This window comes from Parasteatoda tepidariorum, chromosome 8 (assembly GCF_043381705.1).
Source record: "Parasteatoda tepidariorum isolate YZ-2023 chromosome 8, CAS_Ptep_4.0, whole genome shotgun sequence".
NCBI classification, from domain to species: Eukaryota; Metazoa; Arthropoda; class Arachnida; order Araneae; family Theridiidae; genus Parasteatoda; species Parasteatoda tepidariorum.
Window position 1 is genome coordinate 36,255,190 of NC_092211.1, and position 20,363 is coordinate 36,275,552.

The window sequence follows — 20,363 nt, forward strand, 5'->3', positions numbered from 1 at the left end:
AATATTAATTGATCTGACCTGTATAACACATTAAAATGCTTCGAAATAAGCTCCTCTTGTTTTAGATACACGATTTTTATGAGATTTCAGATCAACCTATCCCAGAATATTCTTCAGAAGCTTCATTCAAGCCTTTTTTATTCCCTTAAATCTCCCCAAAATTATATTTTTAAAGATAGTTCTCAAGTGAGGAAATTGTTGGCACCTTTGAATCGCTCAAAAACACATGATCAAGAAAGGCGGCGGCTTTTTTTGCTGAATGAACTCGCATGTGGATTTTTCATCACAATTATATGATAGATACTTTTTGGAATGCTTAAAGCCTGTACCATCAAATTAATACTAAAACGATATTTTAAGAGATCAGTAGTCGTAGCTCATTAATGTCTCTTCACGACCTTCAAATTTTGTCTTGAACCTTGAACAGAACTTGGTATAATCAAATACTGTCTTAATCATGAGAAAAGTTACGGTCTTACTGAGTTTGAGACGAACCATGCGTATTCGCTTCACAGTAAAATTACTGACAATACTTTGCAGATAATCCCAATTTACGATATTTATGACAGAGATGGCAAAAATTATAATTTTTTAAAAGTAAGTAAAAAGAAGTAGGATTTATGTTATTTAAATCAGATTTCTTTGATTTTTTTATATTTGCTCGCTAAATCAACTAATAAAATGTGTTAATAAAACTTCTTATTTAAAATCAATAATATAGCTAAAAAAAAGTTTTCTAATGTTTCAAAAATTATTACTTAATTGTCACAAACAAATCACTAAAAAAATAAACACAGTTATTTTTCTTCAAGTTAAGCATCCTAAAATTTTAAAGATAGAGAAGCAATTTGTTAATTGATATCCAATGAAGAGTAAATAAGTTTCTATCAGAATACATTAAAGAAAAAAATTCTTTGGGCAGAACAAGTCTTTTTCATAACTGATATGCAATAACTACATATTTGATAAGTTTAAAGTGGGCCGGGATAGCCTGGTTGGCAGGACGTTGGACTCGCGTTCGTGAGAACGTGGCTTCAAATCCCACCAGCCGAAAAATCCCTGTGTATTAAATGCTGACTGGTACACGTTAAATCTGTCAGGATCGCGAAGTTCTCCACGTTCCCATAACAAATCAATACTTCTGTGGGTACTGAATTGGAAATTGATCGTTCTCTGTTCAGGTCAAAATTACGATTTGTGGATAAATTAATGAAGTATGACTGCGTCTTCCCTGTAAAACGGGATGTGACATGGGTCTTGACCATAGACGGTGCCACTGAAAAACCAGAAACGCACCCTCTACCTAAACTATTCGCCTGATTTCCCAAGCAGGCTTGGTTGTCTTGCCGAGTGGCATAAGTAACAACAACAACATTAATTTTAATAGCACTTGTATTAAAAAAAACTAAATGGCGTAAATGAAATGTGTTTGTAATCTGCAAATTATTTTACACACAACTAGTGGGAAAATATATCTTAACAATTTCAAGCAACTCTTATCTTCTTTTAGTCTCTAATTTTATTTTTATACTTGTCTGTTTTGATATATAATAATTTACATACAATTTCTTTTCATTATTCCTTTTGGATAAAGCCTTCGTTATCAATGAAATCAAACTTTATAAAGAATCACAACATAAAGAGCAGATGCTTAAATAATAAAGTACGAAAGTATTTTTGACATAAGATTTTTTTTTCAAAATCAGTTTGCTGAATTCGATGATTGTGTTAAAAAAATCATAATTGATTCAAATATTTAAAAAAAAATCAAGAGATTAAAATAGCACATGATTTAAACCATGCCAATCCTGATTTACCATAAAAAATAATTAATTTTTAATTTATTGCTATAGATAATTTCATGTAGATAGCTACTTTCTCCTTCCATTCTTAAAATATTTTTCAAATTTACTAAGATTTATAGACAAAACCAATTATAATTGCATTTAAATGTAACTAATCTGACTAGAGAAATTGAAAATTATTTTAAACTAAATGTAAGCTGGAAGAAATCCAAAGTATTTTTTTTTTCAAAATAATATGTTCTGAATTAAAATTATGTACTTTATATAAGCATTTATGTTATTCATTTTATTTATTTATATTCATAATGTTTATACAAATATATTTATAAACAAATATATATATTATATACATTACAAATATATTTATATCTATGTTTCAAATTTTCGTGTTTTTTAGTTTAAATGTTAATTTTTCCATTGATCATATATCAAAGTTTCTATACTTTGAATGTATTTCAAAGAAATATCAAAAATTAGTATAAGAGTAGGGTGGGCAAAGCGGGATTCTAAAGTTTTTTTCTGGTAACTAACTCTGTTACTAATAGAAAAAAAATCGATAATAATTTATAATATATTTTTATACACTTTGCTATTATTCTACAGTGCTCGCTATTATTCTACAGTACTACAATTTAAAATAAGTTTCATAAATTTAATCAATGCATTTAACATTAAATGCTAGCTTTTAACATACATTTAGAGAAAATAATAAATAGCTTTTCAGACTTTTATACAGACATATTATCTAATTACCAGACAAATTAGGGGCAATATCTATGCATCCCATGCAAACACCAAATGTGACGAATTCCCCCAAAACACCTGCGAGCATAAATAGCACTGTTGTTGATGTTACACTACGACCGACATACGTAATTCCAATAAATGCTCCACACGAAACAGCAGTATCTGAAAAAAATAGAAGAAACAAATCATTTCATATTTTTGCAAACATTATTAAACCTGTAAAATTTACTCGAAATAATATTACTGAGAACAATATAACCTAATCTTAAATCACTGTTTTTTAATACAATTCAATACAATGCTTTTTAATTTTTCATAATTAGATTGAACAAATGCTTTTTTGTTATCGCGCAAACGTATGTTTGGCTTTAGTTGAAGCAAAGAAGAAGAAAAAAAACTTAATGTTATATATTTCATGTCTGAACTTACAGAAAAATAGAAGGGAAATATTAATAATTACCATCGAAAATTTCCTGAACATGCTTCTTAGCCAACGCTCTCTTTAAAATGTGGCAATATATTCGTGTTATGTTGGGAACAAATTGTAAATAATAAATAAAAAAATTACATCTATCTTCCAATCTTTAGATCAAACAATATTGTAATTGTTTATGCTATTTTTTTAATAAAAAAAAACATTTTTTGTGATTCGAGTTTGTAAAACCGAATACCTTTAAAGAAATACTTTTCAAATATGTTTACATTACATAAATTAATCCAATTCTCTCTAATACCCTCATTAATCAAATATGTATCAAAAATCTCTAAACAAATATTTCCTAAATTATTGTGTGGTATAGTCATAAATAAATTTTCAGAATCACAGATAAGAATTTCTATAATTTGACTACAACTCAAATATTTAATAACGTCTTGGTTGTTATTTATAATGAAGTGTTTTTCATTCGAAATAATTTTATTTAAAATGATGTTTAAATATTTAGAAAACATTTTTCCAAAAGCAGAATTATGTGATCCAGTACTACAAGTAACAAATCTAGATTTAATCGGCATTTTGTGAAATTTAACTGTTGGAAATAAATAAAGTATTTAATGCTATTGATTTTTAAACCAATTTTTTTGTAAAAAGCTGAAATTCGATTGTAAATTTCTTTTTTAGAATCATTAATTTTGGCAAAAGCATTTTATTTTCATATTCTTTATTCATTAAGTGTTTAAAAAGTTTGCAAATAAAGCAAAAATTATTAGATGCTTTGTCAACAACGCAAATAATATAATTATATTTCAATTCCTTAATATATTTAATATTAGAATTCAAATGAAAAACTTGGTATTTAATATTATTTTTTAAAATATTTAATTTAAGACACAAAATATCCATTCACGAAATCCTTCAACGGGCCAATTAAATTTTCTAGAACATTTTGCAATAAAACAATCAGAATCTTTACTAATAGAAGTGAGAACAAAATTTAAATTATACTTTTTTTAATCTAAACTTCATCTCAAATCCCATAAAACTTCAATTCTTCATTTCTGATTAAGTTAAGGTCATCTGCAACAATGTGCGAAAATTCTTTGTTAATAAAAACTTTATAATCTTTTAGTTCACATAAAAAAATATCATCTATATTATTTATCTTTTTACAATAGTAATTATAACTGCAAATTCTTTTCTTTAAAGTTGCACAAAATTTAAAACAAATAGAAGCTCCAATTTTTTCTTTAATTGGGAAACAATCATTAAATTTTCATACAGTCAGTCATAAGGAAGAATAAGTAAGGAAGAATAACAGTCGGTAAACTTCGTACGAAATCCTTATCAAGAACATTAATAACACAAAATTCTTTATTAATTATTAAGAAGTTTGAAATATCACAATTGTTAATAGAATTGTAAATTGACGAAATAACAATGGCTAGATATGTTACTTACTTATAACAGTAGCTCCTTTTCTGACGAATCCTACACTCACAAGATTTCGTTTCAGCAAAATATCTACAGGGTAACTAGCCATAACCGTAGCAAAGGCTCTTAACAAGTGAGGTAAACATGATAAAAGGCCATTCTATAAAAATATTAACAAAACTTTAATGTAAAACAAGTAGCCTTATTAAAACATATTTTTCATAGTTTTTTTAAAAATAAAATCACATTTTCTGCCAAGAATTATATGGACCTGAAAGTAAATTGAAAAGCCATATTTTCAAGACTTAAGAACACTGACATGAGAATAGTTTAAGTGAGTTAAAGATTTCACCAATAAGAAGCTTTCGAATAAGACTCTAAATGCAAACGAGTGGAAGCGCCTTACGTGTTGAAGGAATGGAGGAAATATAGTGGTGTCTACGCTGGGAATCGAACCCCCTCAACTAAAATATATACTTAGTTTCAAGGAGTTAAGTGGCTTCATATGGCGTTCACCAAAGAGCGTAATCTTGATCACCTTACTCACAAAAAAGGGAAAAGTAAAAACTTTAAAGGCTCATACTCAAATTCACTAAAACATACACTGTTAGAAATTTCTCGGAAAAAATGGCTAAATAACAATTTATTGAATGGTTATTTTACCATACTTAATCAAAACTGTAAAATAACAATAAATAAAATGATAATCAAACTGCTAATTGTGAGAAAACTGTTTATTAACTGCTTTCACCTAATAAGGTTAAACAACCAGAATTTTACAGCACTAACTAGAACCACCCAATGAAGCTACTTAGTTCTTTGCAATTGCATACATATCATAGCTGGGCAGGCTTATCTGTCACTCTCATGACCGGCAGAACTGGAGTTCGAGTCCTAGTGTTAACACCACAATATTTCTCCCATTCCCTTCAACATATGAAGAATTTCGAGTGTCTGGCACTCTCCAATGCCCATTACCTATATCTAGTTAGCTCCTATGTCTAGTTAAATAATTAGGTTTTTTTTTACGTTTTTGAAAAGTGCTAGTAATAAATGGTTAAAAAACCGTATAGTTTTGTATTCATGGTTTTATAACCATACTTTTTGTAAATGGTTTCAAACCATAAGGGAAAAAATGCTCTTTACCGTAAACTTTACGGTTAATCAGATGGACAGAGAGCTGCCTGTTATTTTACCATACTTTTTAAATGAAAAGTTTAACAGTGCAGCATGAAATCGTCATATATTCAAATCCTCAACTTGGTAACAATGATGAATTTTACACTTTTGCATTATTTACCAATATATAAAGTTGAAAAGCTGAGTTGATGAGAGCTATTTAAATGAGTTTTAGAAAATTGGACTGGAGGTAACTCAGGTTTAAATCCCAGTGGTGGCTGGTTGATATGATTTCTGTCCTCGGATCGTAACGACCACAGCGCTGTCTTAAAACATACTCAGTGATAGAATGTACAGTCTAGTCTACCACTTGCCGTCTTGCTAACCATGGAAGGTTTTCGTTGCTTCCTCTTCCTTGTAACGCAAATGAGGGTTAGTTCCTTAAATAGTCCTCCGCGAACACTAATTCTTCCAAATGCTTGGTAAAAGAATTCCCTTGTCTTCTGAATTGTGTTCAAAATTACAGGGCTACAGAGTTGAATATTGATTGTCGAAAACTCAGAATTGGGTTGGTGTTGAAAAAAAATGTAGAAAGTTAATTAAAAAATTTAATTACCTCTTTTGTGATTAATTTCGGAAATAAAATTAAAAACGAGCTACAATGAATTGAGCCAGAGATAATTATCTACAGTGAGGATTGAGTGCAAAATCTTTTGGTGATTTGGTAAGTTTTTAGACCTCATTAAAATTCAAGAGTCAATTATTATTACTTCATTTTCTTAGCTAAATACAGCTAAACAACTAATGGAACTTACCGTTCTCGCTACACCAGAACTATTTAAGATAATCTACTTTTAAATGTCCTAAAAAGGCCGAAAACAGATACCTGGAAAATCAAACAATGCCTAAACTAAATTTGTGTTGTACTTATTTATACGTAATTGTAAAAAATTTTGGATTGCAAAATCTTTGTAGCCATTTTCACCATGGCCACTGAGATACATGAAAAATATTCAAAATTGCAAGCAAAAGTCCCAATGAAGGCTCAATAAATGCTATAACATTGTGTCTTTCCCAGAGAATTTTTATTATTATTTTAATACTTTCTTTATGATATTTCAAAGTGGTCGTGCTGATTTTCACAATAGACTTTTGGGTATTGAAATGTTTTTGAGTCTTAAAACCTTAATACCTCGAGTAAATTTTGAAATTAATATATAATTTGATTTATAATTTAAAGTAATTTGACTTTAAGTAAACTTCCATACTTTTTTACTATCATGATTTAAATAATATTATTACAGAACATACTTTGGCCACTGGAAGGTTAAGGACAGTTCCCATATACAAAGAATGGACGGTAGAAAAAAATCCCAACAACCAAAATTGGCCGAAAAATCCTATAGCTAAGCACCAAAATGGAATAGAAAGAGCCATAGATTTCCAAGGAATATTTGTAATCTGAAATATAAAGAAATTAAATTAAAAACCATATTAATTTAAAATCTATCTTTTATCAGTATTTAATTAAATGAGTATAAATGTTTGTTGTCATTATCTAATACAAAAGCATCATCAGTTTTTCTGGAAAAAGAAAACAAAAAGATTTAATCTACTTAAACTCCTCAGTTCATAAAACTCCCAAATATTATCAGTTTCAATTCCTTGTATTGTTATAGAAATAACTCCCCACGCCACAAAATCTAAGATCGTCTGCTGCTATGGAAACAAGAAATAGTGCATTTTAAAGAGAGGAGTTTCCCCTCCCCCCGATTCCCTTTCTCTCGCAGAAACCTGTCCGGAATATTGACCCAAAACCCCTACTTTAAATAGTTAAAACATGTAACTATAGTCACCTTCACTTTTCCAGACAAATAGCGAAGGGAGTTCTTTCCATAGACAAACTGTGGAATATCGTTATAAACCAACTGTATCTTAGTGATAAAGTGCGTACGCAAAATCTGATAAACCCATTTACAGTACAATTGCTTAGAGTTGATTTTAGCGTTACTTATCAAGCAATGTTCAAAACTCATGAAAAATTCAAATAACATTTTTTCTGACACAATACATGCACACATTCCATTTCATTCCGAATTGGAGCATAGAGCTTCTATCATTACTCTCTATCTTTCTATTTGTTGGCAAATGTTTTGGCTAAAGGAATTATAACATTCAGCTAATTTCGATTTATTTCATATCTTTATTATTTTAAAATTTGGGACAATGTTTGAGTTATTTCTTTTGAAAAGTAGAAACAACTGCGTGTTTTCCCGTCCTATTCTTAGCTATATTGTAATAAAAGGAAATTTTTTACCAAATCTTTTATGTTTCACATTTTTGTATCTAACTTTTTGTAGATCCTGTAAGTTTCTCAAGAAGGAAGTATTTTCACTGAAAATTACCACTATAGTGTAGCTAAGTAAGCGAAGGATATGGGACACATTTTTATGATAAAAATATTTTTCATACACTGAAAACTAATATTTTAAAAGAATTTTTACTGTAAAACTCCCCCAAATTTTCTTTTAAAACTCTAATATATCTGTTTAAAAGAAAATGTTTCAAAGCACATTTTAATTAAGAAATCTGTCTTGCCTTTTCTGTATTGTGGGCTCCCAAGTTCTGTCGAATGTACAGTAATTCACTTTCATTAATATTCGGATGAAATTCTGGAGCTTCCGACATCAGATAAACACAAACAAATGACCAAATAACTCCAGAGATGGCTAAATGAAAAAAATTCTATATTAGAACATTATTGTAGTGAAATTAATCAAACTAATCAACTTAAATTTCGTGAATGGCATAACTGTGAATGATCTAACCTCTAGGATGTAACAAGAAATAAAGTATAAAAGCACTTAAAAACCAAATATTCTCAATTATTTAAAAAATTAACTGAATTCTCAAAAATTTATTTTCTTTGTCAAGGTTCAATCAATCAATATTCCATTTTATAATTAGTTTAACAGAAAATGTTTTCAAAACTTTAAAGATAATTATATATCAAATTTTAAATAATTAAATTAAATGAAACATACATATAGTTGAAGAGCTCAGTGGAAGAAGGTTTTAAGTGTTTTAGGTAGAGGCTCAAAAGTTCGGTTATAAAAAATATTTTCGATTAACTGTTTGAATAGAGCTGGAAGGTCATTGATTAAAACTTTTTTTAGTATAAAAGTATATTTCGCTCACAGTTTTCTTTTTTTGCCATGGTTTTTACGGCGAATGTTCCTAAATTTGCTAAAATATTACTGAAAGCTTTCTTGCTGTAAGATATGCAGTTGTAATTATACTCATGTGATAAAAAAATCGGCCAACAATTTAAGATGTAAGAAAAATTCTGACAAAGAAACAGCGTCATAGTTCTGTATCATACTTCGTAATTACACAAGTTGTAAAAAACTTTGGTAGGCTTACAAATTTAGTAAACAAAATAAATGTTCCAGCTTGCATAATATTAAAACTTGTTTTTCCTTAAAACTTAGTATTCATTTATTTATTTTACAATAAGAACAAGAGCATAAGATTTATACGATCGTTTATTTCTATGTTTTTTCTAGAGAAAATAAACTTACTTCTAGTACAGCTCATGACCTGCTGTTAGAAACTGCTTTACTTTGTATTAAGGAAGAAAATAATATTGAATGAAAACCTTCTACGGTATTAAATAAAATTTCTACCAAGTCCTTGCCAAGCTACGGTATTCTGAACTTTAATTGGCAAAATTTCTATTGAGACACTATATGCAACGAACTCGAATAATGCAGCATTGGTTACAATACACACCCATCCTACTTAAGAGCAAATGAATTTTTCTCTTATTAGATGGTGCTGCAACATACGCCTAACCAGAACAATGATAATATGGTGACTAAACCCAAACAGAACAATGATAATCTGGTGACTAATCCTAAACAGAACAATGATAATATGGTGACTAATCCCAAACAGAACAATGATAATATGGTGACTAAGCCCAAACAGAACAATGATAATAGGGTGACTAAGCCCAAACAGAACAATGATAATATGGTAACAAAGTTCAGAAATGCCAAAATGCAATAGACAAAAGTAGGCCTGTTTGATATCAGTGAAGAAAAAGATGTATATGGCAGGGGAGTTCTGTGTCATAAATAATTCTCCTCGGGCCTAAGTTTTCCGGATTTTGACTTTATTCCTCAAACGAAAAAACCACTTCGCTTAAGAATTATTTTATTTCATAATCGTTTTTAAGCAACCAATATCATTTTTGGAGGTTTCCGACTACTAACGTTCAACTCCGTAACCTTGTAATTTTTAACTCAATCCAGAAGAAAAGGAAAGTCCTGGATCAAAGTTTGGGAGAAATTGACCTTCGTGAAGTACTTTTTGATGTAACTAACCCACTTTAGCGTTGCATGTAGAGGAAAACAAAAAAACTTCCATGGTTAGCCTGACGACAAGGGGACTCTAACCCATAATCCGTCTACCACTGAGGATATATCACTTCAACACTGCGGTCGGTGCGGAATTCGTATCGACGAAGCAAGTCAAAATTTTGGTATGAATTTTTATTAAACTCCAGTGATTGTTTATTATCATTATGAAGAAAAATTTTAAACCATAAATATACTATTTTTAAATATTTTTTTACTTACCTCCAATATAATACACCGCTGGCCATCCTCCTAAAAAGTTCGTTCCACATAGTGCACCAGATATTATTACAGCTAAAAAGGATCCAATTCCATAACCTGAAATTATGAATGAGGCGTGGAAACTTCTTTCTTGCTGTGGTATCCATCTAGCCAGCATGTGAAAGACAATTGGAATGATTGGACCCTAAAATTATTAAATGTAGGATAATATTCAAAAACAAATCTTGAATAAAATAAGTTTTTTATCTTTTTTTTCAAATATAATTGTAATGAATAAAATAAATGGAGCAAAATAAATTAAACAAATAAAATGCATAAATAAAATATATCAAACAAATAAATAAAATAAATAATTGTTAAAATATAACTTTTCAAAAAAAATTTAAACATAAAATACGCTTATGAAATAAATTTATTAAACTCTTTCCAATCACGTGATACAAAAAAAAACGAAATGCATTTATTTTATGAATATGATGAGTATCATAAATGAAATAATTTAAAAACATTTAAAAAACACCTTTAATGTGAATCTACATATAAAAGAAAAATAAAATATTGTGGGTAACTTATAAGACTAGAATTGATATAGTAGATAAAATTGACCGAAATTTACAGAGCGATACTGGCGCAAATAATGTATGGTGGTTAGTTTAAGCTTTCCCTCAATTAATCGTACCTATTCTCGAAGGATTTTGCGTTTTAGTACAAAACTTTTTTTTATTTTTTTATTTCAATTGCTATAGATTTTAAATTGTTTATCCCGATGGAAACAAGTTTCAAAAACGCGTTTATAAGAACATGATTTCAAAATTACGAAATAATAACATGATTTCAAATACCATTAGGATTATGCTATTTACATTGATGACTGCGCTTTTAAAAAATAATTAAGCAGTTGAGAACGTATAATAAAATCTTAAAAAGTATAGTTATAAATATAGCTATTGTTAAACTAATACAAAAAAGATTCGAATAATAGATTCGAAATAGCGTTTCGCGATAGACAAAAATGCCAAGTAAACACAAAATAAAGTTTAAAAAATTAGCGAAAGTATAAAGTTCTGAAGTAAATTAATTATGCACAAGAAAACTTGTGCATTCAATTAAATAAGAACTATCATCCTTTATTAACCTTAAAGTTAAAAGAATTTTTTTTTTCATTATAAAATTATGCATGCTGAAAAATATTAAACAGGTTTGCAATAAGGTAAATTCTAGAGTAAAGACTTACGGTACCAATTCCAACAAGAATTCTTCCAAAAACAAAAACGTATGCATTCCATAAAGCAGCAAATGGAGACAACAGTGTCGCTAGTGATGCCAGCATTGTGCAACCAACAAGCATGTTTTTGCCACCATAAAGTTCTGCCATTCTACCACCAGGAATGAAAGATACTAATTGCCCATAGTATACAGCACCCAAAGCTAGTCCAACAGTTTCACTACTCCATGACAACCGGAGAGATGGCTCCTGAAATTATTGTGATTTCTTTAATCTAATCTGACGATTGATGTACTGGATTACACAATGACAGCTGTTTTTGCGAATTTTGATTGTAAACTTGTTTCGATTTCAAATAAATAATACTAATTAATAAATGAAATTAAATAATAAAAAAAATTAAAAATAATAATTATAATAAAAATTAATGGATACCATGTAACCTACAACCTTAAATCAGGTTTTCATTAATTTACTTATTTAATTTTGGATTTTGCTCGTTTCGTTCGCTCGGAATGCAGTTTTGAAGTTAGTTTAATTGCTTGAAGGTAGAAAAAATATCATTTCATTGTTATAGTAAGATTTCTTTGGTTTCGAAAATAAATGCACAGTAATACAAGTTATAATGACCAAGAAAAAAATATCAGTCAACATTGTTCACTAATGCACAGTTTTTCAATGCAGATCGCACTGATTTAGATTTTTAATTGCTTTTATATACAAATAAAAATGATTGTGAAATATTTATAAAAAAGCAATAAATCTGTCTAAATTTTATCTGAATGCGTATCAATTTGTGAACAAACAGCAAATATTTTTCAGTTATGAAACCGAACGTGTCAGATAGTGGCCCGCATTTTTGAATTAGAAATAACATTAAAGTCATAATTGAAATGTAAAAACTTTTTTCTGAACTATGTTCAAAATAATACCATGATAGCGGAATATAACTTCAGTAATTTGTCTTGGCTCGCAATTCAGTGACTCGCAATAGAGTATCCAAAAAGTTGACAATCAAGTGAGAAAAATGGATGGAACTAGACGCTTTAACATATTAAGTTTTGTACCTATGAAAGAGAGTTATTAATAGTACGTTACTCCTTGCAAAGTTTGAAGTTCAACTATTGAAAAGAGAACGTTTCAAAATATTCAATAGATCTCTTCAAAACATCGTAAACATGTCTATTTGGAAAATTTAATTTTTAATCTTATTTAATCTCAAGATGTCATAATATGTAAGTTAAATAAATTTTATGATATGTCATTTCTGTGGAAAAGTTTTTAAATAACTACGAATTAGAAATACAATCTACTTTAGAGATAATTTATTTTCGCATTATGATATTTAATACTTTGTAATTTTTGATATTTAATTATTTCTTATATTACAAAAATGTAGTTTGCTTTGCTGTGCTTGGGAAACCAGTTATCCAGTCTCAGCAAAATTCAAAATTAGTATAAATGTTTGCCAGCAGGTGGCGATTCTAATAGAGAAAAATTGTAAACAAAAAACGTCAGCAAACCACAATAAGCAGCAACAATGTGATGTTAACTGAGGAGAAATTCAACTAATTTTAACAAATATTTTAATTAAAATTATCTAATACATAAAGCAGAAAAAATTGTTCTATAGTTTTTCCAGTCTGTAGTGTCATGATAAACAGCCTAACTCAGCGATTGTCAACCAAAATACGAGAATCGACCACAAAAACACTCATAATCACCACAAAAATAAAAAAAATACCTGAAAAATTACTTTAAAATGCAAACAATACAAAAAACTTGAAACAAAATATCGCAAACTCTACTAAAGTGCAGAGAACATCAAAATATTATAAAAATTCAAAAAATACCGAAGTTCCACATTTGCTTAAAATGAAATAAATCAACTGGCATTCAATTCAATCATTCCTTTTTGAGAAATAATATGCTACGTAATGATTTATAATTAACTCTTTTATAGATTTCCGTTTGTTTCCGAAGGTGGCCCACGTGTCTCCAAGGTGGCACCCGTGTCGGACCACCTTGGCGACTTAAAACTATTAATCTGATTGATTAATTTGAATTAAAGTAATGTGGCTAAAGAAAACGAAATAAACTTTCAGAAAACAAATCCTAACTCAAAGTTATAAGAATTTAAACACATATAAATTACAATATCTTATCATCCGGAAATCAGAACGACAACTGCAAAAACTTAGATCACTTCATACAATGGAGGCCATTCAATAAAATATCTTACATTTCAGCCTCGTGCACCTCAGATACAAGATTTACAATGCAGCAGGGAACATCTTATGGTTCAAAATTAATTTAATTTTACTTTAGGGGGTGGGCTACGTTAGGAACACTGGCCACCTTTGGCTTACCCACCTTACTTAATCAAAACATACTAAATTTTTAAAAAAAATTAGTAATTTTTAATGACTTCCTTGGGCCTGTCTCGCAGAGCAAAGTTTTTTGAGGTGAGGCTTAATATTAGAAATAGTCACTCTCAGTTCTGTTTCTATATTTAGCCGTCATCTATATTTTGTCTTCAAAGAAGTCAAAGCAGAAAATCCAGTTTCACAAAGGTAGGATGTTGAAAATGTTAATAGAACGCGAATTGCCCTTGTCTTTAGTGCAGAAAAATCATCCCCCTGCCCAAAATTCAAATAGTGATTTATTACTAAATTGTATTTTGGTTTTGCCACTTGTCGTGAAGTCTATGAATTTTTCTTCCTCATAAATTGAGAGTCCTTCGGGAGTCTTATGAAAGAGATTACTAACCCACTCGTAACTTGCAATAAGTTTGTCGTCAGCTGGAAAATACTTTTTAAAATTCCTTGCCATCATGGCTAAATGATTTTCAATGGTTACAAAAGGAACTTTTACATGTTCTTCTTCAGCCTTATAAGTTTTAGTACAATTATCTACATTTGCAAACATTGTTAAGTTTTTTTGCTTTAAATTTCTGCCCCGCACAATTAAAATTTTCTACAAAAAGCATTGACTTTATCACTCGTATCCAACATATGTGTATTTGCTCCTTGGAGTTGAAGATTCAAGTTATTTAATTTCTCGAATATGACAATCAAGTAGCTCAATTTCATCACAAATAAACAATAGTGAAAATTTTCGGTTTCCGTTCTGTCATCTTCTTCTAGGAAAATGGCGATTTCTTCTCTTAATTCATAAACACGTTGCAAAAATTTCTCACGTGATAAACATCTTGCCCCGCATTGAAATAGTAACTCTGAATGTACTGAACCCATGTCGTTGCAAAGAGCGGAAAAGATTCTCGATCTAAGGGTTCTCATTTTTATATAATTTGCAACGGTTACAACCGTAGTTAACACAATATTTAAACCAGCATCTCTTTCGAAGCCAAAGCTTCTTTGTGGATCATGCAATGTGTCCAGACGTATTGAGGCGATTTTTGTTTTACAAGTGCATGTATACTTTTAACCTTCTGGCTATTGAACGAGCACCATCGATGCATATTCCGATGCAATTTTTGCATTCTATGTTTGCCTTATTCATAACATCATTTAAAATAGTAAATAATGCTAGCGCTGTTGTTTTGAGTTCTATGGATTTTCAGAAAAGTAGTTATGCTACTGACATATTATCACAAAATCAAACATAGGCAATTAAATGAGCATCTTTATTAATATCTGTTGCTTCATCGAACTGTATTGAAAACATTTTGTCACGCACCATCGAGAAAAGCTGTCACTACATTTTCAGCTGTATCACCAGTTCGACAAGCAACAGTATCATTTGAAAGAGGTATGGACTGTGATTGTTTTGAAAAATTAACTCCAAACACAGTTTCAACAATCTCAATTGCTGCTGGCTTTAATTTTACTTTTGTTTTGGCAGTTAGTTAAAAATAATTTAAGGACAGAATTCAAAATACTCAATATTCATTATTGTTGAATAATATTGTTTTATAATATTCATTATTGTGTGTGTCCCGCAGTGGACTGATCGTTAAGACACGGTTCCCAGCAGATCACCGAAGTCAAGCATCACTGGCTGCGGTCAGTGTGCGGGTGGGTGACCACTTGGATCAGTCTGCGTAGGGACCGACGGTGTGCGGTATGGGTCCTCGTTAAACTGTGCTACCGTAAAGTGCTCGACTTCGCGCGCAGGTCGTCGGGCTACCGAAGCGGGGGTGCCATCCCCTCAGCAGAGGATCAAAATTGTGATGGCATGTCTTCGGATCATCCTCCGGGATGTTTCCCAGACCGTCGCCAATAGCCCATTGTGCAGCTCTAGTGCGACGTAAATTAACAACAACAACAATCATTATTGTTGTATACATTTTACTGTAAGTGGGGGGCGCGATGAAAATTATGATTGAAAACTGGGTCGCGAATATTGAAAGGTTGAGAAACGCTGGCCTAACTAATTTTTGAATTTATTAATAATAGAACAATATCTCCTAAGCAGAACGCAGAAAACCATACATTGTCTTTTCCTTTTTTTATTCAACTGGTTTTATAACTACAATCAGCAGCATTGTATCTTAGTACTTTGAAATATATCAAAATCGCTTTTAAGTAAACACTACCCTACAATAATGGAAAAGACACTTTCAATTCTTGAATTTTTTTTTAAATTTCTCAAAAAATACTTAGAGGATTATTTTGTGACTTAAGAGATAATTAGTTCATGCAATTTTTCTTACTTAGCAAAGGTTGGAAGCTTTCATGAGATTTCAGGGACCGACAATAAATTACAAAAGAAAACAAGTATCTTTGAACACCCTATGCCAGAAAATCAAACAATAAAATTGTAACTTATTGCAAATAATCAAAAAAATCAGTATAACTGCATAAAATGTTATAAACCTAGCTTAAATATTTTTGGAGTTATGGGCATTCTTATAAAAAACTAATTTTACCATACATTTTTTGCGAATAACTTTAAAAATATTCACTAAAATTAAACAGAATTTTCCGAGGAATTAAAAAATTAATTTTAAAATTATTGTTTTAAAACTTGAAAAAAAATAGTTACGAATTGCGAAAGATTTATTCAAAATAGTTTTTTTATACTGTGAATAAACGGGAAAAACTTTAAACAATCTTTTTTTTTGCAATTTTGTTGTGAGTATTTGTGGCAACTAATAAAAAAGTCTACTTTAAATATGCTAAAAATTTAAAGAGTTTCAAGCAATTTTCTAAGTAGTTTTTGTACTTTAAAAAAACTCAAAATAAGGCGTTTTCTACATATTACATTTTAAACTCATTAACAAGATTTACTAAAAGTGACAAGGGCATTGTGGGGTATCATCTCCCATACAATAATGTTTTCCTTCCTATTACCATCACAGTTTGGAGTCCGGACAATTTTTGTAAGATGTTATCATTTGTTATTAAATTTTGTCTTATAGTACAAATTGAAATTTGTGGAAAATACCTTATCATTTTGAGGGTATTTTTTTTAAAGAAGTATAAAAACTACGAAAAAAATTGCTTGAAACTCTTTAAATTAAGACATTCAAATCAGACTTTTTTCATTAAGCGCAAAATATAATTCGTTACAAAATTATGAAGAAAAAAAAATTTTCACGCGTACACAGTAAAGAAATTAATTTAAATAGCCATCGCGCATTTTCTACCGATTTTTTTTTAATTTAAAACAATTTTATAATTAATTTTTAATTGTCCCAAAAATTCTGTCTTATATATTTTTTAATTTACCGCAAAAAAACGTAAGACAAAAAAAATTGCTCTTTTGTAAAAATGTTCACATCTCCCTAAATAAAGTTAGGTTTATGAATAAATGTTATGCAGTTATTTCAAGCAACAATCGAAGTAATCAGTACAAATTTCAGGCTTATTGCTTGATTTTCGGATATAGGGTGTACGAAATCCTTGTTTTCTTTTTCTTTCGTAGGTTCCTGAAACCTCCAAAAGCTTTAAACTTTATAGCTAAGTATGAAAAATTGCATAAACTGATTACCTCTTAAAAATACTCTTAAGTATTTCCTGATAATAAAACTAATACTCTTACGTATTTCTTGAGAAATTTAAAAAACAAATGGTACAAACTGAAAATCTCCTTCATTATTGTAGTATTGCGTATACCTACTAATGATTTCATTGAATGATTCGTCGCACTGTCTTCATATTTATATTTTAGAGTGTTTGAAATCACACTACGAAAATCAGCTTGAAACATTTGATTTATTCTTATTTCTTAGGTAATTTTCTGGTACAGGAATTTTGAAACCATAAAATAAATTGTATAAGTAAATGTTTGCTTTCTCATGTAAAGTTTGAAGAATTAAATCTCCTACCACGCCTTTTTGATTGTAAGTAACTTTCTAATCTTTATTAGATTCAAGATCAAATGAGATGTAGATTAATAACTATTAAGAAATCAGTTTAATATTGGGTCAGTTTCGCTACAGGGAGTCTTTGGATGCTACTCCTGTGCATTTTTTTTAAACATTTGAATTTTACACAAAATCGTTTATTTATTGCAAAGAGAAAAGGAAGGAATATCTCCACTCTTTTCTTTAGTTTAAACCGATTAAACTTTTCCGTCTGTTTTCGAACGGCTCATCAGAATAACTTAGAACGGTTTCCAAAAGCTCCTTGTTGCGAAACTGACTCATTTTTATTAAATTTGTCTTACCTTAACTCGTATAACTGAATCTTCCGATGAGTTCGTAGGTATAATTACTGTGTTATTTGCATGGTTACTTTCTTTTTTGATCATGGATACTATGGCAATACTCAAGTTCATATTAAATGAGACCGCTAAACAGCAGGCCGAAAAGCAGAGTACAGAGAAGATGTATCTCTTTGGGAAACAATAAACTGCAAATAAAAAGTAAATTTCACTAATGTTGCCAGCAATTTAGATGAAAAGAAAATTAAATAGAATAGAATAATTACTAAATAATTTTATTAACTCATACAAAGTAATATAGCAACGTAGAGTCCGTCAGAAGAGAAAAAAGGGATCATTATATTTATTCCTCCTATGCGCAACTAAAAACTAGGATATTCCATTTTCTAAATTAGCAACACTGTAATCACCTATAATAATTTTTGTTAGGCTGTCTTAAGAATAATTAAAGAAGCGTTAAATAATTAGTTGGTAAAAATATACTTGAGGGTGCCACCCTTGGCGAAATTGGCGACTAATGTTTGGCGCCATACCTGTTTGCGCGGAACACCGTGGTAACAGGAATGACGGCCAAAACCAACACCTCCTAGAAAAGAGTAGGCCTCTGCACGGGTTACCATAAATATCCTTTAGTAGTCCAAACGTAATGACATATGCCGTATTTTCAACCACTGCGCAGCTTAGTACCCCGAACGTAATGACATCTTTCTTATTTTTCATCAACTGCGCAGTTAACTTCGTCACATCGGACTACTAAATTGATCCGTGCTGAAGCCTTCATACTTCTAGGAGGTGTTGCCAAAACATAATGATATTTCAATAAAACATTAGAAAATTTCAACAGACTATCGGCCAAAACTTTATAAAATTGCAATGGACCCAATATAAGCAAAATTAATAAACCCAATAAAATGCATTTTGAATCGAAACAAAAATTAATGTATAACTAAAATTAATGTAAATTAATGTAATAAGTAAGCACAGAAAGAAAAGGAAAAAAAACAACTCACTTCTTCATTAAGCTTGAATATCTTCAAATTTAGGTGCACAGAATTCTCTAATAGCAGTTAGATACTGTCTAAATGTATCAGGAATAGAATCTGTGTAACTCCATCGTCACATAAATTCGGCGAAATACGAATCAAAAATGGCGTCTATGGTACCGGACTGGCGGTGACATTTTTTTTCTAAAGTCTCTTTTTATGACTGCCCACATACCTTCGATCTTATCGACCAGAAGCAAAAGTAACCTTACCAGCCGGGATCAAACGTAGAACTAACGGACCTCTAAAATTACATGTACCGCTGAACATTTAAAAATTATGCTAAAATCCAAATCATTCAGAATCACGATTGGATTTCAACATCGCCCACCCATCGATTTCAACAACCGCGATCACAACTTGGCGAGAATCAAGGGACATCCTCAAATATAGTCTACCCAATTAGTTATATTCTGAATATTTATTTAGATTCAATTTGTTAAGTAGTGTTAAGCGATAGTTTTAGTAACGTTGAATAGTTAGCTATACGTTTATTTATTTGGAATAATTGTGCATTTTTTATAGAAATAAAAACTTAGATTCATTTTTGATCCTTCCGAAAAAGACTGAAAATTCTAAACATAAACAATACTATAGTACGGCATACGCACATAGCAATTATTGGTAAAGGAGATAATTGTTTTTTTCGAGCAACAGCTTATATATTGTAAGATACTCTTTGTTGTTATTGTTATTGTTAATTTACGTCGCACTGTAGAGCTGCACAATGGGCTATTGGCGACGATTGTACGATACTCAAGTTATGACTAGAGAGGTGTGTGAGTACCGGGATAAGTTTGCTATCTTATCTCATGGCAGTGATGGGAATAATTTGAATACTTCTGTAGACTACTATACTGAAATGTCTTGAATTCGTACTTACGATGATTTGTGTAAATTATTACTAAAATTGAGAACTTTGACAATAACGCGAATATCTATTGCGAACATACTGAAAATAGTAAAAACTGAAATCTAAGTACTCCTGTGTTGGAAAAAGTTGCAAATTTTTAACTGATGTCCGATTTTCTTTTTCATTTTATTAAATGCTATAAACATATCTAAAAAACTACTTTAAATGTATTGATAGAAATTTTATTTTATATTGCTCAGAATTTTAGTGCGGGGAAGAACCAGAAAATAGTTAAAATGCTCTGCAATAAAAGTTGAAAAGTAAACATAAAGCAAAATCGTAGTAAGATTTATAATTAAACAAAGTGCATAATATTTGTACCCTTGTTTATATGGTGACCTGGAAATTCTTAAAATTTTGCATCAATT

General features: G+C 30.0%; 1 protein-coding gene across 22 annotated transcripts in view; it reads right to left on the bottom strand.

The window, feature by feature from the left end:
* Positions 1–20,363, bottom strand: part of LOC107436881 (sodium-dependent phosphate transport protein 1) — a 72,728-nt gene that overhangs the window by 2,964 nt on the left and 49,401 nt on the right. For 12 of the 22 annotated variants that reach the window (XM_071184640.1, XM_071184634.1, XM_071184637.1 and 9 more), the window contains 7 exons: positions 18,043–18,227; positions 11,419–11,658; positions 10,185–10,368; positions 8,140–8,270; positions 6,853–7,002; positions 4,450–4,582; positions 2,559–2,714 (listed from right to left, as the gene is read on the bottom strand). In XM_071184640.1, coding sequence (XP_071040741.1) covers positions 2,559–2,714; positions 4,450–4,582; positions 6,853–7,002; positions 8,140–8,270; positions 10,185–10,368; positions 11,419–11,658; positions 18,043–18,227 — 1,179 coding nt within the window. Of the gene's footprint in view, positions 1–2,558; positions 2,715–4,449; positions 4,583–6,852; positions 7,003–8,139; positions 8,271–10,184; positions 10,369–11,418; positions 11,659–18,042; positions 18,228–19,049; positions 19,352–20,363 lie in introns of those variants that run through there. The other 10 variants (XM_071184646.1, XM_071184645.1, XM_071184643.1 and 7 more) reach the window with 3 other exon arrangements.